Source organism: Thalia democratica, chromosome 2 (assembly GCF_965202585.1).
Source record: "Thalia democratica chromosome 2, ktThaDemo2.hap1.1, whole genome shotgun sequence".
NCBI classification, from domain to species: Eukaryota; Metazoa; Chordata; class Thaliacea; order Salpida; family Salpidae; genus Thalia; species Thalia democratica.
This window is the reverse complement of record NC_139166.1, coordinates 23,101,802-23,129,642: the sequence shown is the minus strand read 5'-3', so window position 1 is coordinate 23,129,642 and position 27,841 is coordinate 23,101,802. Positions and strand designations below refer to the sequence as shown.

At 26.1% G+C, this 27,841-nt stretch overlaps 1 protein-coding gene across 1 annotated transcript; it reads left to right on the top strand.

The window, feature by feature from the left end:
• The first annotated feature begins 2,408 nt into the window (after nt 1-2,408).
• On the top strand, nt 2,409-13,553 carry LOC145849779 (kanadaptin-like). Its single transcript, XM_082954830.1, has 12 exons — nt 2,409-3,122; nt 6,779-6,992; nt 7,635-7,699; nt 7,906-8,042; nt 8,370-8,513; nt 8,737-8,934; nt 9,303-9,481; nt 10,709-10,778; nt 11,348-11,475; nt 11,646-12,137; nt 12,574-12,646; nt 13,327-13,553. The coding sequence occupies exons 1-12, from the start codon at nt 2,536-2,538 to the stop codon at nt 13,374-13,376; spliced, it is 2,337 nt and encodes a 778-aa protein (XP_082810956.1). The 5' UTR covers nt 2,409-2,535; the 3' UTR covers nt 13,377-13,553.
• Nucleotides 13,554-27,841: the final 14,288 nt, after the last annotated feature.

Here is a 27,841-nt window from a genome sequence, read left to right as displayed (position 1 = left end):
TGGTGACTAATTACAAAGTCCCCCTCTATGAAGGGTACTATTTAGCTTGACATTAAACCTGGAATCCTCGAGTTTGACAATTTATGATAAAAGAATGTGGGTATTGAGAAATTAAAAAAAAAACTGTAATTATTAACTAAAGGGACAAAAAAACCTAGGATTAAAAAAAAATTACATGTTAAGAAGTAAAAATTTAATTAGACACAAAAAATCAATCATACACACAATACAAGGCATTAGAAAATAGTAATTTTGCAGTTGAAAGACCTAGAACGGGGCTTGGCCTTAACCCCTTCAGGTATTTGGGTCCTAAGTTGTGGTCTAGTGTTCCAAAAATTTTTAAAGACTTAAAAAAGGATCACTTTAAATAAAGTTACAAAAAATTCTTTGTTGAGCCAGTATACTGAGTAAGTTTGCAGTGCTTTGGTTGAGTGAGTTATGTCACATGCAGATATGGCTTAATTTCTTTTGGTTGGTACTTGTGTTATCTATTTTTTTAATGTATGTATGTGATGTAATACATTAAGTTAAATATATTAAACTAAATATACTTAATTAAATAAATTAAATGTAATGTATTATATTAATTAATTATTTGCATTAGAGAAATTACTTTTTATCAATCTAGATTTATTATTTTGTATTCAAAAAGTCTAAATTTTATTTTTATACTTCATCCTCGAATGTTATCTACTACTCTAAAAATAAACCTAGCTTAAAGTAGTGTTTTTACTGTTTAAAGTTAAATGTGTTTAGCTCAATGACCTTAGGATCTTTCTCCACAACACCAGTCTATGGACCATAGTTGTATGATTTTCACATTTTTCCTTTCTTTATTTTTGTATTTGTTTTGACTACTAGGTTTCAATCTTGCAACGTTTAACTCAATAGAGTTTTAAAAGCTGTCATTAAGATCCCTACTCCATCAGGCCACAGTTCTTAGTAAACATTAATAAACAAGAATTGGGAACATGGCTGAAGTTTCATAGACATTTAGATTTAAGATTCTTGAGACATTATCATTTTTAACTTCTAGTAATTACCGCATTTTGAAACAGCCCATAGACACATTAGAGCAATAAAATTATAGAACCTTGTTCCATGTTTGTAGAACTAAGGTCAAAACAAGTATTAACTTTCTACTATAAAAAATAAAATAGTTCTGGTACCCCGAAAAATACCTAAAAATAATAATCAAAAAATTGAAGAAGCCTAGTAAACCAACTTTAAAACGCCCGTAGTCACAATAGAGCAACAAAACTCTATAACCTTGTTCCATGTGTGTAGAGGTTTGTTGTTCTATTGTGACTACGGGCTGTTTCAAAGTGTGTTTAATATTTTTTTTTACTTTTCAGGTACAGTAACTATTTTATTTTTTATAGTAGAAAGTTAATACTTATTTTGACCTTAGTTCTACGAACATGGAACAAGGTTCTAGAGTTTCATTGCTCTAATGTGACTACGGGTGGTTTTAAAATGCGGTAATGACTACAAGTAAAAAATGAGAATGTGTTGAGAATCTTGGATTTAAATGTCTATAAAACTTCAGTTTCGTGAATTGGTATTGCCACACACTCAGGAAACTCAGTATATTTTTAAATTCTGGAAAATCTCAGGGAGACTCAGGATGACTCAGGGCACTGTTAATTTTTAATAAAAATCTCAGGATAGTTTTAAGATTAAAATAAAAACCAGGCAGATTTTTCTAAATCTAAAAGAAAATTAGCTGATCAACTTTTAATATTTTGTTATTTTTTATAACTTTTATTGACTTTTTATAACTTTTTATAACTTTGTTCAAAAATATGATTTTTATTGATTTGAAATGTTTATTAAATTTTTTAGCCTTGTGGCTAGTTCTTCACTATTCTTAGAATTAACAATATAGTTTTTGTTTAAAATTAAATTTAAAATTTATAGTTATCATGATTTAGGTTTATATTAAACAGAAAAAATTTAGAGATATAAAAGCTTAACTAAGCATTTGAAAGTTCTAATATACCTAATAATTTTAGTTATTTATATAACTTAGTATAATTATATTATTTTTTACGTCCTTAATTCATAGATAAAGTTGTTTGTTACAACTTTTAAATACTTATTTTCACTAAAAAAGTAAAGAAAAAAAGTAAAAAATGAGTATAGACTAGTGTTGTCTACTCTTTGAAAACAATATTTCACATAAGTTTAGTGAAAATCTAATGCAGAAGCATACACATACAACCTTCCTTTTAATTATTCAGAAGAAAAATAAAAATGAGGTAACAGTAGTTTACGCCAAAAGCTAAAAAAATTTAAAGGTTAAAAAAAAACTCAGAGTGACTTAGGGCAGTCTAAGGTCACTCAGAGCAGTTTTTTTTTGACTCAAGTGGCAACTCTGAAAAATAAAAAAAACCTAAATTTTTACTTAAATGAGGTATATGTTTTATAATTTATATCCTTAAATAATATATCTAATAATAATATTCAGTTTTTTACTTTTGTTTTAAATATTAAGAAACATAAGTTTAATTTTAATAAGACAGTATCCATACAATGGATGAAAATCAAAATAATATTGTTTCTAATGAGACTACTAAACAAAAAGAAAATTTTGAATTTAAAGCTCCGGAAATTAAACCCTTAAAGGCACAAAAAGAATTAAAATTAGCAAAACAAAAAAATACAGCAACTAAAAATGAAACAATATCCCTTAAGCTGCCTTCTGAGATTTACAAAAGTTTTAAGCCAAGTAAGACTGAGCTCTCAGCAAAAGAGGCAGAAAAAGTACCTGAAAATGAAAAGAAAAATGATTCTTTGTCGTTCAAATTGCCAGTTAGCAAAATAGACAAATCAAAAGCAGCATTTGATGAAGCAGCTGAAAAACCACATGACAAAAAAGTGAAGGTGCAGAAAGCACCCAAAGTAGTTGGAAGTCAAAAGGCAGCTAACTTCAACTATAATCTTCCATACTGGGCAAGAACCACCAAATCAAAAGGAGAAACAGAGGAAAAGACCTATTCATTTGAGGTTTTAAAGGGAGGATCAATCATAAGCAATTTGGACCTTGGGGGGAAATGTAAAGTTGTGTTAGGAAGAATGAGAGACTGTGACTTCATGTTGGAGCATCCTCACATATCAAGGTTGTTTGGTGTTTCATGCTTTTGTTTAATTTTAAAACCATAAGTGCAATAACTTTCAAAAAATAAAAATATGCTCTTAGTTAAAGGCAAAAATTATGAACATAAAAACTCCATTTAATTTCACTTAATGTTTTAAGTTTCACCATTTGTGAAAATTTATGTACACAAAATCAACAATATATTTGTAGTCAGATTAAATTCTTTTTTAAATGTACACCAAAAGTCAATCTACTTTTATTGAGCTACAGGACTCTAATTTTTCAGAAATACATTTTAAGCATCACAAAAATGCTCATAATTTAGATGAAAATTTAATTGTATTAAACCTCCCAGAAAATATCACCTAGTTTAAAAAAACAAGATTATATTCAAAAATTTTTTTTAAATGCTCCATGTAATTTTGAAACTATCTATAAAAAGCACAGTTAAGAGAAAAATTCTAAAAGTTCTAGGATAAGATTTTTATTGAAACAGTTTTTTTTTATTTATAATTTTTAGTTTGCCGTGAAATGTTTTAAATTTATTTTAAAAAGATTTTGAAATATTTGTACTATAAATTTTTTTAAACTAAGATTTCAAAGTTTTAGGAGGTACAATTTTAACTTTTTAAAGTATGCTCAAAAAAAATATTTTATCATTTCAAGGAAACTTTTCTAAAAGTTTGAAGTTTTGAGCTCAACAAATGAAATAGATAAATTTTAAGAAAAATTTGAAATTGAAAATGTATTTTCACATAACATAATTGCCATTTGTAGATTTGTATCAACAGTTTTTCCAAAATTATTAAAACTCAAAAAAAACTTACTTTTAGTCCATATTTCAACTTTCCATTAAGGAGCAAAAATTAATTTTATTAAAAAAATATGGTTTCAATTTTGCACTTAAATTTTGTTTTTCAGGTTAAATATTGCTATATATTGTAACTTAGCTTTTTTTTTTTGAATGTTATGTATTTTAAAAACAAACTTTTTTATTTTATATTTATTAAATTTAGAGTTAATAAATTTAATTCTAATTTGTTAACTATATTTTTTTTCCTAAATTGTTATAATTTTATTTAAGGTTGTTTTTCAAAATAAATAGTATAGTTTATTAACAATAACTTTTTGTAAACATATGAATAAAAATATAATTATTTAAATGTTTTCAATTCTCAAAAAAATACCTGGTTTATAAGTTGTTTATTCTTGGAAGTATAATTCTTTTTGATTTTTACGTTAGTTTATTAATAAGCTAAAAAGCTTTATTTTTAAGTTTTAGTAAAACATATTTAATTAACTATATTTTTAAGATTACAAGGTACTAAAATAGAAGACTAAATATAACTTCTTATGTTTTATAACTTAAATTAAATGGTTTTCTTTTAATTTTGTCTTTAAAAAATAGTTATTTTAATAAATTAATTGGATTTTTTTTATTAACATACTAGACTTATTCTAGCCATCGTGTGTACTTTTTTCTAGGATAGTCACTGAATATCTGACTTAAGTATTTTTATTTCAATAAAATGTATGGGTATCTTTATAAATGATTAAAACAAAAGTTTTTAATTCAATATAAGATTTAACTATGTCGATTTTGAGCAATTTAGACTACTTTCAAACAATATTGTTTTTACATAAGGTCATAGTGAATTGACACATTGGAAAAATATATAGTATATGATCTTATACAAAAACTTAATTAACAAGCAATAAGCTATTTTTACAGCATAAAATATCTTTAATATGCTCTTAACTCTTAAATTTAGCCAGTTTTGTAAAATGTTTTGAATAAAAATGAAAAATAGGCAGGTTCTTTATTGACAATTTACTTTAAACTTTTTAAGTGGACTAAAAAGGTATTTCTCCTATATTTTTAAATTAAAGACCTTAACTTTTTAGGATACATTCCTTTTATGGTGTTCAATGTTTTAGATGGCAGAATTTTGAAAATAAACTTTAAATAAAACTTATGGTAAATAAAATAAATTTTTCTCAGCATTAAAAATACCTGATTTCAAATGAAATTTATTTAAGAACAAAGTATACATTAAAAAAAAGTTTAAAAACTGTAGGAGGAGATAAATTTTTTTTGCCCTTAGAGGTTGAGTCTTCTTTATAAATTATTAAACTCACCTTCTTTGACATCTTATATCTTAAAAACTACTATTGTTATTTTTTTAAAAGCATCTTTTATGTAAAACAAAACTTGTAAAAATAAGATTAAATTGAAAAAATTTGATTAGGTCCTATATAACATTGAAACATGCATTTATTTTAAAACTGCAAAAAAGATTGAAATTGTACATCTATGGCATATGTTAGAAATTAATGTCACCACATGTTGCCACTGGTATGTATAAACATTATCTTATTTTTTTATTATAACAATTCAAAAAAAACCCTTTCTACTAGTCCAACAAAACACTTACTTCTTAATTTCAAGGCGTAGGGGGAGTCTGTCTTGTATTTACAACTTTATCTTATTTTGTAGTTTTTATCTAGGCTATCAGACATTTTTAAATGCCAAGCAAAATACAAAGTAACTTTTGAGATATAATTGATCAATAAGTTTTTTTATGAAAGGTGCAAACCAAAAAGGCAAAAAAAAAAAGACTTATCAATAAAAATCTATCTTCGTCATTTTTTAACCATTGTTCTAAGTTTCACAGGAAGTCTATTTAATTATTAATATTTAAATATTTTTGATGCAGAATCTTTTCAATATTTTTAAAATTTCATCCTCCAGAGTCTTTTAAACTACGTAAGGATTGTTTCCTGAAAATTTGAGGTCTTAAGCTAAAAAATTAAGGATAAAATAGAATTTTATTAATATTTTAAATAGCTTAAAAAAAATTGTGATCTGTACGTTTGTTTTCGAAAACTTTTTACAAAAGTTTCTGTATCTCAAAAGTTAGGTATAGTTTTTATATTATATAAAAACCGACTTGTAGTTTATACTTAAAGCATCAAGACCCAATGTTAAATTTGTAAAAAAAATCTTACAGCTCCTTTTCCGTTAACAACAATGCAATTCAATACTTTTATAAGATACTTTTTAAGCATAATGACTTGAGTTGGGAAATTTTTTCTTAACGTTGTAATACAGTACAAAAAAGATCAAGGTCATTAGACTAAGAATGTCATGTGAAAGATATTTTGTTGTTCATATATCTATTAAAAAATAGTTTTTGATTTTTTCCTGTTGTTAGTTTTGAAAAGTTGTTTCTAAATGCACACAGATGTTAAATTTTTTTGTTTTTTTTTAAATGTTTAATTCTTTATTTTATATTATAAGCTTTGTGACCATTGTGGTTTTACCATAAAAAAACTAAGTACTGAGAGTGTTATTGTTATTATTAGATGTACTTCAAAACTTTTTTTGTGTAAATTTGCTTACAACAAGGGATAAAACTAGAGCTATTTGACCATTAGACCAAGAAACAAAACCAAACAGTTGGTTATTGTTCTGAAAATAACAAAACTTAGTCAGAACAAATTGATTTGTAAGCCAAAAAAGGAAAGTCTTGAATAGCTGTTTATCGTTAAATTTTACTTAATAAAACTTAACTGTGTGGTTAACAAACTGTTTTTAAAATAACTTTATTGAAAAGACTTAATGCACGTCAATGCTCATTCTAATAAAGCTTTCACTAAGCTAATGCTTTTGTTCAGATACCACGCAGTGCTCCAGTACGGGTGCCCTCAGCCCACCGACGACAACGTGCACTTCCAGAAGGACGGGTCGAAGGGCTGGTACGTGTGGGACAACGGCTCGACTCACGGCACCTTCATCAACAAGCAGCGGTGCCAGCCGAAGACTTACTACAGGCTGAAGGTGGGTCACATGGTCAAGTTCGGGTCGAGCACAAGAATGTACATATTGCAGGTTCGTTGTTGTATATTTTTGTTTATTTGAAAATATAAATGCTTTTATTTTGTAACTGTTTGTTTTGTTAACTGGTATATATAATTATTATGCATATTTATTTGTTTTTATAACGGTAGTTTAGGAATTCGTAATGAAAATACTTTTGAAATATTTCTTTGAAGGCTGCATGATGCTTTTTAAAATATTATCGGTATTTTATTTCCTGTAACTAGTTATTCATCTTGCAATAATATGTTCTGAATTGTCATAAAGATTGTTATATTACACCTTCTTGATGTTTGGTTAAAGTTTTAATCTCTTCTCACAAGACTTATGTAAATTGTAAATGTAAACATTTATTATTTTTATCATAAGTATATAGAGCAGGGACTTTTAATCGAGAAATTAAAGAGTACTTTTAATTTCCATTTTCACCAAAGTAGATTTATTTATCTAAAACTAGCTAAAAATAATAAAAATAAAACGTAAACCATATGTTTTGATTTAATAAAATTGAAGCGCTGCAGCTTCGTATCAAGCTACGTACCTGATAGGGAGTAATGATATCCAACAAGTTTAACTAAGTTTTAAATAAAAACCTTACATCGTTTAGTTTTTAATTTTAAACTAAATTTTTTACTACAAATCAAAACTTTTAAGGGTCCAGAAGAAGACCAGGAAGAAGAATCGAAAGAAAGTGTAACTGAACTTCGCGAGAGAGCAAAGTTTTTTAATTATTTTAGAATTTATATTGTAAAAAATTTACACATGGCATGTAAAATATGCATTAAAAAAGTCTTTTTCATTTCGTACATTTGTTAAGACTACATTGCACAATCCTTTTTATAAATGCTTTTAAAATGTTTTACTTAAATCTGACTTTGTCATATGATTATTCAAAACGCATTTTTTAAAACTCTTCAATGATCAGGTTGAGGAAGGAGAAGCAAATGTCGCTGGACAAGCTGATGATGGGAGACGACAGTTCATCCGATGAGGAGTCAGGCGGGAAGAGCGAGCATTCAGGGGAGGACAGTGGCAGCGCGGCAGGTGTCACGTGGGGAATGTGTTAGTTTTATTATTGTGTTGTTAATTATATTTGGATTAAAGGTGTAAATATTGGTGTATGCCATCATAGTTAATGATCTTGTTAAAATTATTCAGTAGAGTACATGTGTTGGTTTTGTTAGTTGTTTATTTAATGCGTAGCTCGGTTTTTGAGATAAAAGCGTTGTTTGTATTTATATAACTTGAACCGCAATGAGTTGTGAGTATATATAATTTTGTTTTTTAAGCTGCTCAGACTAACTAGTTTAAAATCGTGTTTTAAAAGTTTTGACCAAAAATATTGAAAGTTAAACCACCATTATCAACGATCTTGATTTAATTATCCAGTAGAGGACGCTGTAGCGGAAGAATCGAGCGATGAGGAGCAGCAGACGCAAGGTGGCGACGCAGAGCTGCTCAAACATCTTGACAAGGACAGGTTTTACTACAAAGACCCCAACAAGGCGCTCAAGCACTTCTTCGAATCCGAAGGTTAGTATTGACATTTTTTGACACAAATTTGATTACATACTAGCAGTTTTTTAATGCATATAAACCTGATTGCTTGTGTTGAAGATCTGACCAAAAAAAAACTATTAGCATACATTAGAATTTCCAAAAATTTATTGCGAACTGCAGCAAAGTTGAATTATAAAAAAACAAATTTATTTTACAAACATTATTATCCTGTAAATTAAAATAAAAACAAACTCAGGACTGGACCTGGACTTCGAGTGCACGGAGAGGCGTCCGGGCCAGTGGACGGCCAAGCTGGTGCTGCCGGTGACGAGCGACAGGGGGAAGCAACAGTTCGCCGAGCACACGTGCACCGGCCGGAAGGCGGAAGCGGTGAGCAACTGCGCGCTGCAGGCCTGCCAGATACTCGATCAGCACGGCATGTTCGACCAGAGCAGTTCAGTGATTAAGTGATTTTTGTCTGAAATGGTAGTTTGTATTGGTTGGTGCGACTAGTTTCGGAATTCGGGCTCGCTCGCCTGTAAAAGAGCTTTTTGGCTAAAATAACTGCTTGGTGTTTTAACAAAAGTATTGAAAATTATTTTCTCGAGGGTTAAGTTTTTTAACATCATTTGGCTTACTAAGAATTATAAGAAAAACTTGATACTGTTTACGAATCAAAAAGGTTTAAAACAAAGCGTTGTTATAAAAGTATTGCATAAGTTCCTAACACAAACAACGAGAAACAATTTCACAAAACACACTTCATCACCAATTACGAGTCATAAAAACTAAAATGAAAATAGCATTTTTTTCGTCCGTTAGAGGGAGCAGCGAGCAAGACGAAATCGAGGAAGGCGTGGAAGGAGGACGACTACTACGACAGCGACGAGGACAACTACCTGGACAGGACGGGCCAGCTCGAGGAGAAGCGGATGGCGAGGAAGGCCAGGATGAGCAGGAGGAAGGAGGCGGTGGGAGAAACGCACACCTACCAATCGCTGGTTAGTTGTGCACGTAGCTGAGCACGTAGCTGTGAAGCTGCAGTAGTTTGCTTTCGATGTTAAAAAAGTGTTAAGCCGTCCGTTGATGTAACTCTTTTTTTTTTCTTTTGAGATAATAAGCATTTAGTTTATGCCAAAAGATAAAAATCAGTATTTGTAAAAAAAAAGAACTTTTACTGAGTTAACAGTATAAATATTTAGTATTCACCATTTGCTTGATAGTTAGTTGATGTATCAAAAAATAACTAGGTTTAAATATATACTTTCTTAATTTTTTTATCAACTCTGCCTCTAATGAGATTTTTAATAATTTGATATCACAGCCATATGCGCCAAACTTTTTTTTAATATTTTAAGGTAAAATATCAAAATAAGTTATATTATATTGTATTTACTTTATCATGGCTCTAGAGTTATATCGACTAATTTCTGAAAAACAGGGCTAGTTTTTCAATATTTATCCGAATATATTTTTGAAACATAGATTCGGTCAAATTCAATAGATTAAAAGTTTTTATTTTAAGATTTCATAAGAAACAAACTTGTTATTATGGATTTTATACACAAAATTTGTTTTAAAGTGTTTTAAAATGCCAATGTTTTGAAATACTTCGTTTATGAGTTTATAAATAATCTACCTCAGCTTAAACAGTTCTTGTAAAATTTCTCTAAGTTAATAAATAAGATTATTAAAAAATGCGATTAAGCCATCATTCTAAATCTGCAACCTTTAATTCAAGCTAGTATTTAAACCTTGATCAGTTTTTCGAAAGTTTTGCATGTTAAAATTAGATTTTATAATGCTAAAAACTAAAGAAAAAAATAGAAAATGTTTTGTGTAAAATAGAATATTAAGTAACCTAATAACGCTTACCATTTTAATTAAGTAAGTGTTTTTTAAAACTAAGCTTATTATTTTAGCTAAAATCAAAAACTAACTAACAAGATTTACTTTATTTAAGGTTTTTTATAAAAAAAAAAACAGTAGAATTAAAAAAAATGTTTAATGTGTTTAATGTTTTGATTGTTTGTAAAATAATGTCTTATAAAAAATAAAATTTTATACACTTTTTAGAAACAAGAAAGCGCATTTTTTTTTCTTTTTAGAAAATTAGTACATGCAATACAGACTAATTTATTTTGTATATTATTATTGTATTCACGTCTATGTGGTTGTTTATTGGTTAAAGGCTTGTAAAACAATATTATGGTTACTTATTTTTACAGGTGGAAAAGCTGAAAAAAATGAATGCAGAGATAGCTGAAATTGAAAAGAAACTTGCTAAAGACAAACAAGGTAAGCGTTCAATGTTTTTTAAATGTAAAAGAGTTAGTTATCGTTTAATATAAAATAAATATAATATTAACTATAAAATAAAAATTATCAACGTTGATAAAAATTTTGTATATTTTATCTTGTTGGAAATTACAAACTTGTTTTTAAAACCAAACTCTAATGTTTTTTAAAGATTTACTGCCATTTTTAAGTTTTAGTTTTTTATATAAATAAAGTGAACTAAATTTATTTGTAAGCAAAAATGGTTATTTTATTTATTGTAGCAAATAGTGACACATGTAGTGTAAATAAATTTATTATTTTTAAGTATGAATGTAAATTCTATTTTTAACAAAACTTCTTAAGTTTCGAATCTAAAAAGTGTCACTGCTATAGAATATTTTACCTTCTGCATGAGCAGTTATATTATTCAGTGTTTATAAGAATATTTTCACTGTAATTCAAAATCTTTTTTTTTCATAAAATAAATATTTATTTTAAACTATTTAAGCAAAACATTAATTCAATAGCAATGTTCTGAAAACTATATTTATAAAAGCGAAGCAAAATAAAAAACTAACAAAAAACAGTGATGCAAGTGAAAGGAGGAAGTGAGGATTCGTTGCAAGCCTTCATGAGAAACATCCGGGATGGTAAGGCTCTCGATTCGAACACAAGAAGTAAATTGAGGCTGAAGCACCAGCAACTTGTGAAAGATGTTTGTTTAAATTCTTTTTTAGATGTTCAGGTTTTATCTGATTTGGGTAAATTAATTAGATGTATTTTGCGTTTAACTCTTCTGTTATCAACTTAAACGCTTGTAATACGAAAACTAAAAATATGATGGTTAAAACTAAGTTCTCGTAAAATAATTTTTATACCCGCTAGGTGGTGACATACACGAAACTGGCGGAATTGGCGCGCCCGACCCACGTGCTTCCCGCCAAAATTGACAGCAAAAAAGTGCAGCCGATGTCGCTGATGGCCAGAATGCGCGCCAAAAATTCCACCAGGAAAACTGAAAAACCCGTGAAATTGCCAGCGACGAAAAGAGAAGAAGTTTTCGTGCCCGAGACCGAAGATGACGAGAACAAAGCCGACTCGGATTTAGAGGTGGAGAGATCTGAGGTCAAAGAGCAAGTTGCAAAAGATAAAGGAAAAGAGGTTTCAGTTAAAGAAGCAGAAACCAAAAACACCCCGGATGTCGTCGAGCCAGTTGAAGAAGTTCCGCGGAAAGTTGAAACTTCTGCTGCTGGTGAAAATTCGCAGGAAGAAAATCTTGAGGCTAGGAGAAATCTGATGTGTCCCGCGAAGCCTGGAGATTTTCAGAAGGAAGGTGAAGACGCCCCAGCGAAAAAGAAGAGGAAAAGAAGACATAAAGTGAGAACTTTTTTTATTTTGAGGTTTTCAAGCTTTGTTTTTTGTTAAGGCTGGAAATTTTGTTATGTTTAATTATTTGTTCCTAGTAAAACTTTCAATATTTTAGCATCATAAATTATTAATGAGCAAAAAAAAACAGTATTTTTGATTTTTTTTGATTTAATTATAAATTAATTAATTATAAATTGTTTTAATGACACAAGTAGAGTAGCTCAGTTAATTTACTAATTGTTGCAATGTTATAAAATGAAAACTCAAATTATGATTTGATTTCCAAAGTTATTTATTTTGCTATAAGCAAAAAAGTTATAATTAAAAACTGCAAAAAAAACAACTTTGTGATCAAATTAAATATTATATGCTATTGTCTTTTTCCACCACAATTAAGCAAAACCGAATTTTTTTATTAAATTTTTATAAATCAATCATTTTTTAGGCTGCAGAAGAAAAGAAGCGGATTGAAAATTTTGAAGAAAGTGAAACTTACGCTGCTTGGATGCCACCTAGCGGTTAGTTTAAAATATTTTATTATCTACAAGAGGCAAAAAGGTTAAGTATAAGTTGTTATTATTATTTTTTTTAAACTTAGTTGTTAAACATTTTTTTCTATGGATTTAAGTTTAGGTTTATCGATTTAATTTACATATAAAAAAAAATTAAACGTTATAAAATTATTAAAATATAAAAATTAATTATAAAATTTAATGGTAAGGTTATCAACAGGTCTTAAAAATCTGATTTTTTATAAAGTTTACTAAATGTTTATCACTAAGTTTTTATTTTGACGATAAGTTTTTTAATACATTTGTGAAATCCTAAAAGTTGTAAATCTACAAATAAGTTGCCTAATTTTTTAAAGAGCAACATCTCTTATGTTTTATACGTTTAAAGTTAAGTATTAAGATACATTTACACTTTTTATCACGGCTAAAATATTTTAGTTATCATCGGTTCAGCTGTATTACAATTGTAACAAAAAGTACTTTAAGAGGTTTTCATTTAGGTCAACAAAATGAATGAATGTAAAATTGTTTTTTAGTAGTTGTAGTAGTTAAAAAATATGTTGTTTTGCTCACAAACTAAACAAAGTATTGTAAAGATAAAAATATAAGTGTTATTTCTTTCTTAAAGTTTTTAAAAAACAATCAAGTATAATAATTTTTTTACATGAATTATTTTTTTGTTGCAGGGCAAACAGGGGATGGATTTACAGACTTGAACAAAAAATTAGGATATTAAAAACCTTTTTACGTTTTTTTAACAATCATACTTTTTTGTTATATTTTTCGTGATTTCTAAACTTACTTTTTAATATATGTTAATACTATTAACTAATATTTAAAATAACTTTAAGTAGTTTATAGTGTTTTTTTATTCGTATACTTAGTCAAATAAAACATATTTAATACAATTATTTTACAGCATGTTGTTTTATAGTAACTAAATAGTACAAAATAAAATTGAAATTAGTTTTTAGATAAATATACTTGTTTTTCTTGATTTTCTTAACTATAAATACAAAATGGATTTAGTTTTGTTTTACAACTATGAAAAATAAATTAGAGAATTTTTCAAAATATTATAAAATAACAAAATGTCTGACAATTAATTTTCAACTAATTCTTTCTAAACCATTTATTGTATCATGATACTAAAGAGTTTGGAATCAAAAAAAGTCTATATAATAAAAACAGCTTAATTAAAAGATAACTTTAATAGTAATTTTTATCTGTAAACTAAACACTTTCACATAAATTAATTAAGACATAGATAATTTAGTTCGCACAAACTCTTTAGCTTTGCTTTTGTTAAGTTAAGTATAAAGAAAACTATCAATTTTCATAAAAACTGATTACACATTATTCAAAAAGATTAATCTAAATAGGCACGAAATTTTACATCGGTTAAATGCTATCTTGCACACAGTTGGTATTGAATTTGTAAAAGTATTTAATTTGACTAAACAAAAATTTTTGGTAATATATGTTAAACCATATATTATACAGATAATAACTGTGTAGTGTAATCAAGTATACTGTTGAAAATAAAATTTTACCACTTTTGATTTTACATGTAAAGAATTAACTTCTACAGTGTTTTGAACTCTTATTGGTATATCAAACAATATTATCGGACAAAAAGAAATCACTGCTTTATTACAATCAAACTTATATTGTTACAAAATATTTTATATAACTAAATACATATTAAACGTATGGAACAATGCATAGAAATAATTGCCTCAAATACAGATGTTAAGTTACACGTATTAATACCTGTACATATTTTATAAAATTGTGTTTTATTTTTATTAATTTATCTTAAATCTTTTATGGATGTCTGAATAGAATTTGTAGCTTGAACTAACTTTAATTTAATATGGAAACAGTTTAATCAGCAATAAACTTTTATGGTCTGCTCAAGGGAATCTAACGTTCAGCCGAGATATACTTATATTTAGGAATATAAAAAATTAAGTAAATTATAATCCGGCTGAGTTAAATATTTACCATAAAGTATTTCATACATAAAAAAATCCTCAAAGGTAGACTTATACGGTTACATATTTACCAGGTTTTATGAATATTTGTATTGATCGTTTGAAATGCTTAAGAATCTGTTTTATTAGTTCGATACAACACGTAGTAAGAATAAAAGATCATTTTTAAATTACTAAGTTCCGTTTATTCGGAAATCTGAAAAAATGTTTACACTAAAAAACAAAATCTTAAGAATTTTAGCAGATATTTTTTTCAACCTAATTTTAGAGCAACAAATATGTAAGTGTACTTTTGTGTGTAATAGTTATATTTGAGTATACGTACGAACTAAATTGACCAAGAAAACTAAACAAATTTACAATAAATTGTTTTTTAAATACTTTCTTATACTAATGTGTTTTCAAAAGTATGATGTATATAAATTTTGGTGATAGAGGATTTATTAAAATTTTTAACCAGTTTATGATGTTTTTTATACTAAAGCACTTTTACTTTTGAAAATTTTAAGTTAACATTTTGTAGTAAACTGTGACAATAAATTTTGAGAATTCTAACTTTTTATACTACTAAATTTAAAAAAAAAAGGCTACTAGTCACTAATAAAATAGGTGTATAAAATAAACTGGTAAAATATCACGTAGAAAAGGAAAGTTTGTAAAAAACATCTAATCACTATATTTATTTAAATAATACAAAAATACTTATAATTTTGAAAAATAATTGAGTCTCTTTTAGACTAAAAAGACTTTTAAATTGGTTTTGTTGGTTGAAAATTTTGGTTTTAAATATCAAGTTAACAAAAGTGAGTTACAAAAAACTTTTTTTTGGCCATAGAAAGCAACTTTAAAAAAATTATATTATATTTTAGTCTATTAATTTTTTTTTGATATTATCTTGTAGTCATCTGTAAATCGTATTTTTAATTTCTATAAAACTACATTCATGATAACTTATTCATACCTTTTCACCTTAAAGTGTTTCGATTATACTGTTGTAAAACATTTTTTTTTAATAAATAAAATATTTTTATGAATCAAAAAAAGTTTTTAATAAAAAGAAAAGTTCAAGGTTTATAGATTGTTTTTATCTGTAAAAAAAAAAATATTTTAAACAAAACATATAAAATATTTCAAACTAATAGTAATAAATTTATTTCAGGATAATTTTTTTTTTATGATTCTTATAAATTAGCACTGTAGGGTCTTTTTCATAACTTAAGATGTATAAACCAGATAAAATAAAGTTAACTTACAAAATTATTTTTTCTCCATAAAAATGTTATTTTTATAGAAAATTGTTATTAAATTAGCGCTTTTAAATCTTTTTGATAACTTATATTTTATAAAGCAGACAAACTTTTATCTACTTAAAAAATATACTTTTCTCAATGAAAATTTTATTTTGCCATAAGGGTTTAATTAATTACAATAAATCTGTTTAATAAACTTTATTGTATATATTAGATCAGTGTATCGTAAAAAAAAAGTTCGGTGATAATTATTAAGGGGCAAAATGTGGGAGAGTTTATATTAGATTTTTGGCAGTTATAGAGTTCAGCTTGCTTCTTTAATAGTTTTACTTTAGTTAATAAAATAACTTTTACTTGAATAATATTAAAAAAAACTGGAGATCTCGTGTAAGTGAACTATTTTATAGTAAAATTTAATACTAACTTACAATAAAAGACTTAAAAGATCTGCGAGATATTTAAAGAGAGATTTAACACTTACATTAGATATTTTTAGGTTTTAATAAGAAGAAATAAATTTGGTTTTTAATTCTCTACAAAGGGGGCAATTATATAAAATAAACTAGAACAAATTTAGATTTAGATTGTAATAAACGAAATTAAGTAAACTAAAGATAAAATTATTATTCAAAAAATTCTTTTGTAGATAGTTTTCTAAGTTACTTAACTTCGTAAATTTAAATTTAAATTATTTAAATTAGTGTTATAATTTAAGTTTCAGTTGTATAAACCTGACCAAATAATATAAATTATATTTCCTTTGCTTTATATAAACTATGATTTTGTTAATATTTTTTGTGAAATTAGCACTATCAGACCTGATTGATAACTTTTATTTGTACAAAACAGACCAAATAGTGTAATTTTAACAAAAATAATGATTTTCTTCCTTGAATTGATGTTTTTGTTGATAGTTTTTGTTAAATTAGCACTATCGGGCCTGTTTGATAACTTTCGTTTGTATAAAATAGACCAAATAGTGTAATTTTAACAAAAATAATATTTTTAATTTTCTGTTTATGTTGATAGTTTTTGTTAGATTAGCACTATGCGGGCCTGCTTGATAACTTTTATTTGTATAAAACAGACCAAATAAGGTAATTTTAACAAAAATAATCATTTTCTTCCTTGAATTGATGTTTTTTGTAGATAGTTTTTGTTAAATTAGCACTATCGGGCCTGTTTGATAACTTTTGTTTGTATAAAATAGACCAATTAGTGTAAACTTAACAAAAATAATATTTTTCATTTTCTGTTTTTGTTGATAGTTTTTGTTAAATTAGCACTATCGGGCCTGTTTGATAATCTTCATTTGTATAAAACAGACCAAATAGTGGAAACTTAACAGAAATAATCATTTTCTTCTTCGAATTGGTGTCTTTAGTGATATTTTTTGTCAAGTTAGCACTATCGGGCCTGTTTGATAACTTTTATTTGTATAAAACAGACCAAATAGTGTAAACTTAACAAAAATAATATTTTTCTTCTTTAGTTTTTGTTGACAGTTTTTGTTAAATTAGCACTATCGGGCCTGTTTGATAATTTTTATTGTATAAAACAGACCAAATAGTGGAAACTTAACAGAAATAATCATTTTCTTCTTCGAATTGGTGTCTTTAGTGATATTTTTTGTCAAGTTAGCACTATCGGGCCTGTTTGATAACTTTTATTTGTATAAAACAGACCAAATAGTGTAAACTTAACAAAAATAATATATTTCTTCTTTAGTTTTTGTTGACAGTTTTTGTTAAATTAGCACTATCGGGCCTGTTTGATAATTTTTATTGGTATAAAACAGACCAAATAGTGGAAACTTAACAAAAATAATATTTTTCTTCTTTAGTTTTTGTTGACAGTTTTTGTTAAATTAGCACTATCGGGGCTGTTTGATAACTTTTATTTGTATAAAACAGACCAAATAGTGGAAACTTAACAGAAATAATCATTTTCTTCTTCGAATTGGTGTCTTTAGTGATAGTTTTTGTCAAGTTAGCACTATCGGGCCTGTTTGATAATTTTTATTTGTATAAAACAGACCAAATAGTGGAAACTTAACAGAAATAATCATTTTCTTCTTCGAATTGGTGTCTTTAGTGATATTTTTTGTCAAGTTAGCACTATCGGGCCTGTTTGATAACTTTTATTTGTATAAAACAGACCAAATAGTGTAAATTTAACAAAAATAATATATTTCTTCTTTAGTTTTTGTTGACAGTTTTTGTCAAGTTAGCACTATCGGGCCTGTTTGATAATTTTTATTTGTATAAAACAGACCAAATAGTGTAAACTTAACAAAAATAATATTTTTCTTCTTTAGTTTTTGTTGACAGTTTTTGTCAAGTTAGCACTATCGGGCCTGTTTGATAATTTTTATTTGTATAAAACAGACCAAATAGTGGAAACTTAACAGAAATAATCATTTTCTTCTTCGAATTGGTGTCTTTAGTGATAGTTTTTGTCAAGTTAGCACTATCGGGCCTGTTTGATAATTTTTATTTGTATAAAACAGACCAAATAGTGGAAACTTAACAGAAATAATCATTTTCTTCTTCGAATTGGTGTCTTTAGTGATATTTTTTGTCAAGTTAGCACTATCGGGCCTGTTTGATAATTTTTATTTGTATAAAACAGACCAAATAGTGTAAACTTAACAAAAATAATCATTTTCTTCTTCGAATTGGTGTCTTTAGTGATATTTTTTGTCAAATTAGCACTATCGGGCCTGTTTGATAACTTTTATTTGTATAAAACAGACCAAATAGTGTAAACTTAACAAAAATAATATTTTTCTTCTTTAGTTTTTGTTGACAGTTTTTGTAAAATTAGCACTATTGGGCCTGTTTGATAACTTATATTTTTATAAAACAACCAAATAGTGTAAACTTAACAAAAATTATATTTTTATTCGAATTGATGTCTTTAGTGATAGTTTTTGTTAAATTATCACTAACGGGCTGGTTTTATAACTTTTATTTGTATAAAACAGACCAAATAGTGTAAACTTAACAAAAGTAGTCTTTTTTTTCTTCGAATTGAAGTCTTTAGTGAAAGTTTTTGTTAAATTAGCACTAGCCGGCCTGTTTGATAACTTTTTTTTTGTACAAAACAGACCAAATAGTGTAAACTTAACAAAAATAATCTTTTTCTTCTTTTGTTTTTGTTGACAGATTTTGTAAAATTAGCACTATTGGGCCTGTTTGATAACTTTTATTTTTATAAAACAACCAAATAGTGTAAACTTAACAAAAATTATATTTTTCCTTTAAATTGATGTCATAAGTGATAGTTTTTGTTAAATTAGCACTATCGGGCCTGTTTGATAACTTTTATTTGTATAAAACAGACCAAATAGTGTAAACTTAACAAAATTAATATTTATCTCTTCGAATTGATATTTTTGTTGATAGTTTTTGTTAAATTAGCACTATAGTGCCTGTTTGATAACTTTTATTTTTATAAAATAGACCAAATAGTGTAAACTTAATAAAAATAATCTTTTTTCCTACGAATTGATGTCTTAGTGATAGTTTTGTAAAATTAGCACTATCGGGCCTGTTTGATAACTTTTTTTGTACAAAGTAGACCGAATAGTGTAAATTTAACAAAAATAATCTTTTTTCCTTCAAATTATTGTCTTTAGTGTTGGTTTTGGTTAAATTAGCACTATTGAGCCTGTTTGATAACATTTATTTCTATAAAACAGACCAAATAGTGTAAACTTGACAAAAATAATATTTTTTCTTATTGTTTTTGTGGGTAGTTTTTGTTAAATTAGCACTATCGGGCCTGTTTGATAACTTTTATTTGTATAAAACAGACCAAATAGTGTAAACTTAACAAAAATAATCTTATTCTTTCCCGAAATGATTATTTTGTTGGTAGTTTTTGTTAAATTAGCACTATCGGGCCTGTTTGATAACTTTTATTTGTATAAAACAGACCAAATAGTGTAAACTTAACAAAAATAATCTTATTCTTTCCCGAAATGATTATTTTGTTGGTAGTTTTTGTTAAATTAGCACTATCGGGCCTGTTTGATAATTTTTATTTGTATAAAACAGACCAAATAGTGGAAACTTAACAGAAATAATCATTTTCTTCTTCGAATTGGTGTCTTTAGTGATATTTTTTGTCAAGTTAGCACTATCGGGCCTGTTTGATAATTTTTATTTGTATAAAACAGACCAAATAGTGTAAACTTAACAAAAATAATCATTTTCTTCTTCGAATTGGTGTCTTTAGTGATATTTTTTGTCAAATTAGCACTAGCCGGCCTGTTTGATAACTTTTTTTTTGTACAAAACAGACCAAATAGTGTAAACTTAACAAAAATAATCTTTTTCTTCTTTAGTTTTTGTTGACAGTTTTTGTAAAATTAGCACTATTGGGCCTGTTTGATAACTTATATTTTTATAAAACAACCAAATAGTGTAAACTTAACAAAAATTATATTTTTATTCGAATTGATGTCTTTAGTGATAGTTTTTGTTAAATTATCACTAACGGGCTGGTTTTATAACTTTTATTTGTATAAAACAGACCAAATAGTGTAAACTTAACAAAAGTAGTCTTTTTTTTCTTCGAATTGAAGTCTTTAGTGTTGGTTTTGGTTAAATTAGCACTATTGAGCCTGTTTGATAACATTTATTTCTATAAAACAGACCAAATAGTGTAAACTTGACAAAAATAATATTTTTTCTTATTGTTTTTGTGGGTAGTTTTTGTTAAATTAGCACTATCGGGCCTGTTTGATAACTTTTATTTGTATAAAACAGACCAAATAGTGTAAACTTAACAGAAATAATCATTTTCTTCTTCGAATTGGTGTCTTTAGTGATAGTTTTTGTCAAGTTAGCACTATCGGGCCTGTTTGATAATTTTTATTTGTATAAAACAGACCAAATAGTGGAAACTTAACAGAAATAATCATTTTCTTCTTCGAATTGGTGTCTTTAGTGATAGTTTTTGTCAAGTTAGCACTATCGGGCCTGTTTGATAATTTTTATTTGTATAAAACAGACCAAATAGTGGAAACTTAACAGAAATAATCATTTTCTTCTTCGAATTGGTGTCTTTAGTGATATTTTTTGTCAAGTTAGCACTATCGGGCCTGTTTGATAATTTTTATTTGTATAAAACAGACCAAATAGTGTAAACTTAACAAAAATAATCATTTTCTTCTTCGAATTGGTGTCTTTAGTGATATTTTTTGTCAAATTAGCACTATCGGGCCTGTTTGATAACTTTTATTTGTATAAAACAGACCAAATAGTGTAAACTTAACAAAAATAATATTTTTCTTCTTTAGTTTTTGTTGACAGTTTTTGTAAAATTAGCATTATTGGGCCTGTTTGATAACTTATATTTTTATAAAACAACCAAATAGTGTAAACTTAACAAAAATTATATTTTTATTCGAATTGATGTCTTTAGTGATAGTTTTTGTTAAATTATCACTAACGGGCTGGTTTTATAACTTTTATTTGTATAAAACAGACCAAATAGTGTAAACTTAACAAAAGTAGTCTTTTTTTTCTTCGAATTGAAGTCTTTAGTGAAAGTTTTTGTTAAATTAGCACTAGCCGGCCTGTTTGATAACTTTTTTTTTGTACAAAACAGACCAAATAGTGTAAACTTAACAAAAATAATCTTTTTCTTCTTTTGTTTTTGTTGACAGATTTTGTAAAATTAGCACTATTGGGCCTGTTTGATAACTTTTACTTTTATAAAACAACCAAATAGTGTAAACTTAACAAAAATTATATTTTTCCTTTAAATTGATGTCATAAGTGATAGTTTTTGTTAAATTAGCACTATCGGGCCTGTTTGATAACTTTTATTTGTATAAAACAGACCAAATAGTGTAAACTTAACAAAATTAATATTTATCTCTTCGAATTGATATTTTTGTTGATAGTTTTTGTTAAATTAGCACTATAGTGCCTGTTTGATAACTTTTATTTTTATAAAATAGACCAAATAGTGTAAACTTAATAAAAATAATCTTTTTTCCTACGAATTGATGTCTTAGTGATAGTTTTGTAAAATTAGCACTATCGGGCCTGTTTGATAACTTTTTTTGTACAAAGTAGACCGAATAGTGTAAATTTAACAAAAATAATCTTTTTTCCTTCAAATTATTGTCTTTAGTGTTGGTTTTGGTTAAATTAGCACTATTGAGCCTGTTTGATAACATTTATTTCTATAAAACAGACCAAATAGTGTAAACTTGACAAAAATAATATTTTTTCTTATTGTTTTTGTGGGTAGTTTTTGTTAAATTAGCACTATCGGGCCTGTTTGATAACTTTTATTTGTATAAAACAGACCAAATAGTGTAAACTTAACAAAAATAATCTTATTCTTTCTCGAAATGATGATTTTGTTGGTAGTTTTTGTTAAATCAGCACTATCGGGCCTGTTTGATAATTTTTATTTGTATAAAACAGACCAAATAGTGTAAACTTAACAAAAATAATCTTATTCTTTCCCGAAATGATTATTTTGTTGGTAGTTTTTGTTAAATTAGCACTATCGGGCCTGTTTGATAACTTTTATTTGTATAAAACAGACCAAATAGTGTAAACTTAACAAAAATAATCTTATTCTTTCCCGAAATGATTATTTTGTTGGTAGTTTTTGTTAAATTAGCACTATCGGGCCTGTTTGATAATTTTTATTTGTATAAAACAGACCAAATAGTGGAAACTTAACAGAAATAATCATTTTCTTCTTCGAATTGGTGTCTTTAGTGATATTTTTTGTCAAGTTAGCACTATCGGGCCTGTTTGATAATTTTTATTTGTATAAAACAGACCAAATAGTGTAAACTTAACAAAAATAATCATTTTCTTCTTCGAATTGGTGTCTTTAGTGATATTTTTTGTCAAATTAGCACTATCGGGCCTGTTTGATAACTTTTATTTGTATAAAACAGACCAAATAGTGTAAACTTAACAAAAATAATATTTTTCTTCTTTAGTTTTTGTTGACAGTTTTTGTAAAATTAGCACTATTGGGCCTGTTTGATAACTTATATTTTTATAAAACAACCAAATAGTGTAAACTTAACAAAAATTATATTTTTATTCGAATTGATGTCTTTAGTGATAGTTTTTGTTAAATTATCACTAACGGGCTGGTTTTATAACTTTTATTTGTATAAAACAGACCAAATAGTGTAAACTTAACAAAAGTAGTCTTTTTTTTCTTCGAATTGAAGTCTTTAGTGAAAGTTTTTGTTAAATTAGCACTAGCCGGCCTGTTTGATAACTTTTTTTTTGTACAAAACAGACCAAATAGTGTAAACTTAACAAAAATAATCTTTTTCTTCTTTTGTTTTTGTTGACAGATTTTGTAAAATTAGCACTATTGGGCCTGTTTGATAACTTTTATTTTTATAAAACAACCAAATAGTGTAAACTTAACAAAAATTATATTTTTCCTTTAAATTGATGTCATAAGTGATAGTTTTTGTTAAATTAGCACTAACGGGCCTGTTTGATAACTTTTATTTGTATAAAACAGACCAAATAGTGTAAACTTAACAAAATTAATATTTATCTCTTCGAATTGATATTTTTGTTGATAGTTTTTGTTAAATTAGCACTATAGTGCCTGTTTGATAACTTTTATTTTTATAAAATAGACCAAATAGTGTAAACTTAATAAAAATAATCTTTTTTCCTACGAATTGATGTCTTAGTGATAGTTTTGTAAAATTAGCACTATCGGGCCTGTTTGATAACTTTTTTTGTACAAAGTAGACCGAATAGTGTAAATTTAACAAAAATAATCTTTTTTCCTTCAAATTATTGTCTTTAGTGTTGGTTTTGGTTAAATTAGCACTATTGAGCCTGTTTGATAACATTTATTTCTATAAAACAGACCAAATAGTGTAAACTTGACAAAAATAATATTTTTTCTTATTGTTTTTGTGGGTAGTTTTTGTTAAATTAGCACTATCGGGCCTGTTTGATAACTTTTATTTGTATAAAACAGACCAAATAGTGTAAACTTAACAAAAATAATCTTATTCTTTCTCGAAATGATGATTTTGTTGGTAGTTTTTGTTAAATCAGCACTATCGGGCCTGTTTGATAATTTTTATTTGTATAAAACAGACCAAATAGTGTAAACTTAACAAAAATAATCTTATTCTTTCCCGAAATGATTATTTTGTTGGTAGTTTTTGTTAAATTAGCACTATCGGGCCTGTTTGATAACTTTTATTTGTATAAAACAGACCAAATAGTGTAAACTTAACAAAAATAATCTTATTCTTTCTCGAAATGATGGTTTTGTTGGTAGTTTTTGTTAAGTTAGCACTATAGGGCCTGTTTGATAACTTTTTTTTTGTACAAAATAGACCGAATAGTGTAAACTTAACAAAAAATAATCTTTTTTCCTTCAAATTAATGTTTTTAGTGATAGTTTTTGTTAAATTAGCACTATCGGGCCTGTTTGATAACTTTTATTTGTATAAAACAGACCAAATAGCGTTAACTTAATAACTTAATATTTTTTCCTTAAAAATTAATGTCTTTAGTGATAGTTTTTGTCAAGTTAGCACTATTTGGCCTGTTTGATAACTTTTATTCGTATAAAACAAACAAAAAGTGTAAACTTAACAAAATAATCTTTTTTTAGTAAAGATGTTTTCGTTGATAATTTTGTTATACTTATACTTTTAGATTTATTTTATTACCCTTAAATGTATAAAACAGACTAAGTATTGTAAATTCAACGAAAAGACTCTATTAACTTAAAGCATTGTCTAATTAACACAATAAATAGTTACTAAATGAACTTTCAGATTAAATAAACAAATGCCGTATCGTTTTAAATTATTAGAATTGTGAGTTTGAACTTTTGATCTTTTTTAATAAAAATATACATTGTTTAGTTACAATACGCTCATTAAATCTCATACTAACTCTAGCCTTTAACTAGTCATAATTCTGGAACTACTCAAGTTTAATTTTGTACATCCTTTTGCTCCTTATTAAATTATTTGTTGGAATAAATTAAAAAACGCAAATATAGTTTATTTTCCTAACTGACAAACTAATTTGAAAATCAGTAACTTACTTTTTATTTTACAAAACTTAAACTTAAAACGTTTTTTTTTGTAATATCAACGAAAACTCAACAATTTAAGCATAAAAATGTATTTAAGAATCGCTTTCAATACACTGCCGCACTAACTTGGCATAAGTAAGTTATGGAGAACACTTTTGTGCCACTTTTTATATATTTGCGAAATAACACTGTGTACTTAAAGTTATACTGCAATGCACTGCACTGTGAAAGATATATTTGCTTGATAGATATATCGCTTAAGTTGAAGTTAATTAGTGTAGAAGTTACTTTTAAATTATTCTTATAACAAGCACATACTAAAGTTTTCTAAGCTATTACTGTTTCTAATTTACAACTTTATTTTAAATAATTTTTTTTTAAATCTGTTAGAACTTAACTAACTTTGTTATTTTTATAAGTATTCAACACTTTTAAGTCTTTATAAAGTAATTCAAAGTTGTAGATAGTATTGCTTCATAATTTTCTTTTTTAATTTTACATGCAGAATTAATCTAATTATTAGATACTACAAGTTTTACATTTAAGGTTAATTTCAATATAAAGCACTGTCTTTTAATCAACAACTGTTAGAGACTAATAACTGGTTTTTAACAAGAAGAGACATGCATAACATATAATGAACAAAAACTTTTACCTTTAGCTTGTGTTAACTAAAATCAGAATTAAAGTTTAAAAAAGTTTTAAACTATCTTTTTTATCTTAAAAGCTTGGTGTTTTAAACTAGAACTTAAATATATTTATATTAAACTTCTCAAAAAAAAAACTTTTCTTTTAAATACAGATGGGAAACTTTAAATTACTTAATAAAAAAATAAGCTGCTTTAGTATACAACTGCTGTTACTGTCTACTTGAAGTTTATAACAGTAAAGGTTTTTGCAAATGCTTTTATATGCTAGCGAAACTGGTTATAATTTTACTGCACTGTGAGTGCTAATTATCTTAAATTGAAGCAAAACTAGAGTTGTAATTATCTCATAACCACTAATTATTAAAACAAACACTGTTGATAAGCAATTTGAGTGACCATAACAGTTTTTAATTATAAATTTTATTATTAATGAGTACTAAACAGTTATCTGATTTTATCAAGTAAACCAAATTAGTGTTTTAAACCACTATTTAGCACTAATACTACTTAATTAAGTCTTTTAAATTAATACTTAATATACAATTATACATAAGTCTAACTAATTTAAAAACTATTTTTTATAAAAATTAAGCAGTAAAATTTTTTGAATAAAAACTTTAATGCTCTTAGCTCAATAAAATTGCTAAACAAAACAAACTTACTTGAAAAAAAAAGAAGTTAATCAGACTAATGTTTAAAAAACACGATAGTAAATAACTTTTAGTTGAAATATGTTTATATAAATGAATTAGATTCTTTGAAATGCATAGCAAATTAATAAGAATAATTCATTTTTTATAAATAAATTTAGTGCTTTGTACGATTACATAAGTTTAAATTCTTCAAATATTTGTATTCGAAACTATTTATTTATTATAAGTAAACATTTAAAACCCTCTTTTACAACTTTGATAGTAACTTTTGTTTCATATATCTTTTGTGTCTATATTTCTTAGAGCTTTTACTAAAAGGTAAAACTAATTGTCTAATTGCGGAATAGCCAAAAGTTTGTAAACTCAACTTAAAAAAAACTGCTTTGTACAAATTATCTATTCGATTTGAATTTATTAAGGAATTTTTTTTAAGGCTTTAAAGCCTTAACTACTGTAGTACATTATAAAACCATTTATTAAAATTAAAACTTAATTTCTTCTGTGCTCTGCAGCTTCTAATTTAAATAAAAACTTGTGTTAAACTAATCTATTTTTTCCCGTATTTTTTCTAAACTTAAAAGTTGTATGTTCTACTTAAAAATTAATTTTTTTGTTTTCATATTTAAAAGGTTTTAAAGTAGGTTTGTTAAAATAACTTACACTTTTTAAAGTTAAAACAAAAAGTTAAATTCAAATTATTTTGTATAAACAACTGCTCAACGTTTTGTTAAATAACTTCTGTAATATTACTTTTATATTATTATTTTATATAATTAATTAATTTTAAATAGATTTTTAGTTTTCTTAAATTTACTAAGTAAAGATTATGACTCGCTAAATGCAGTTAATTATAATGAATAAACACTAATGTTGGAATCTTTAAGTAGTCATAAATGTTAATAGTTATAAGCTTTATTATAAACAACTGTTAAAGGTTGTTATACTTGTATTTAGTTATTTAAATTAGTAATTTTTATAAGTTTTTGAAACTATTATTAATTTGTTAAGTGGTAATATTTATCAATTGTTTAAACCTCATAGTGAGTTATATTTCCAATAAAGAACTCAACTAAAAAGGAGCAAGTAAGCATTAATTAAACAATTTCATATTTAGCGTTTTATTTAACACGGTGTTTTTTAATCGTGATCATTGCGTTTGCATGAAACACCGTGTTGAATAAAACTCTCAATCTAAAATTGTCTATTTAATGTTATGTTTATTAGTCATTTTATATGAATTTAAAAACTATAACCTTTTAATTAATTCTAGCAAAAAAAAAATTATTGGATATATCTAAATTTTAATTTACGGTCTATAGATAAAATACTGTTGAAAATTTATAACTGTACTTGGAAACTGAACAAATTTTAAAAGTAAAATTAAAATGCAACACTTTAAACAATATTTATCTTTAATTAGTTTAAAAACAAACTTGAATTGTTTTTAACTAAAAGCTATATGACAATTAAAAAAGCTCGAAATGCTTTAAAAGTATACTAAATTTCTAACATTACAAAACTGTATTTAACTTAAATATTTTATGATGATTGTAATCAAATAAACTATACC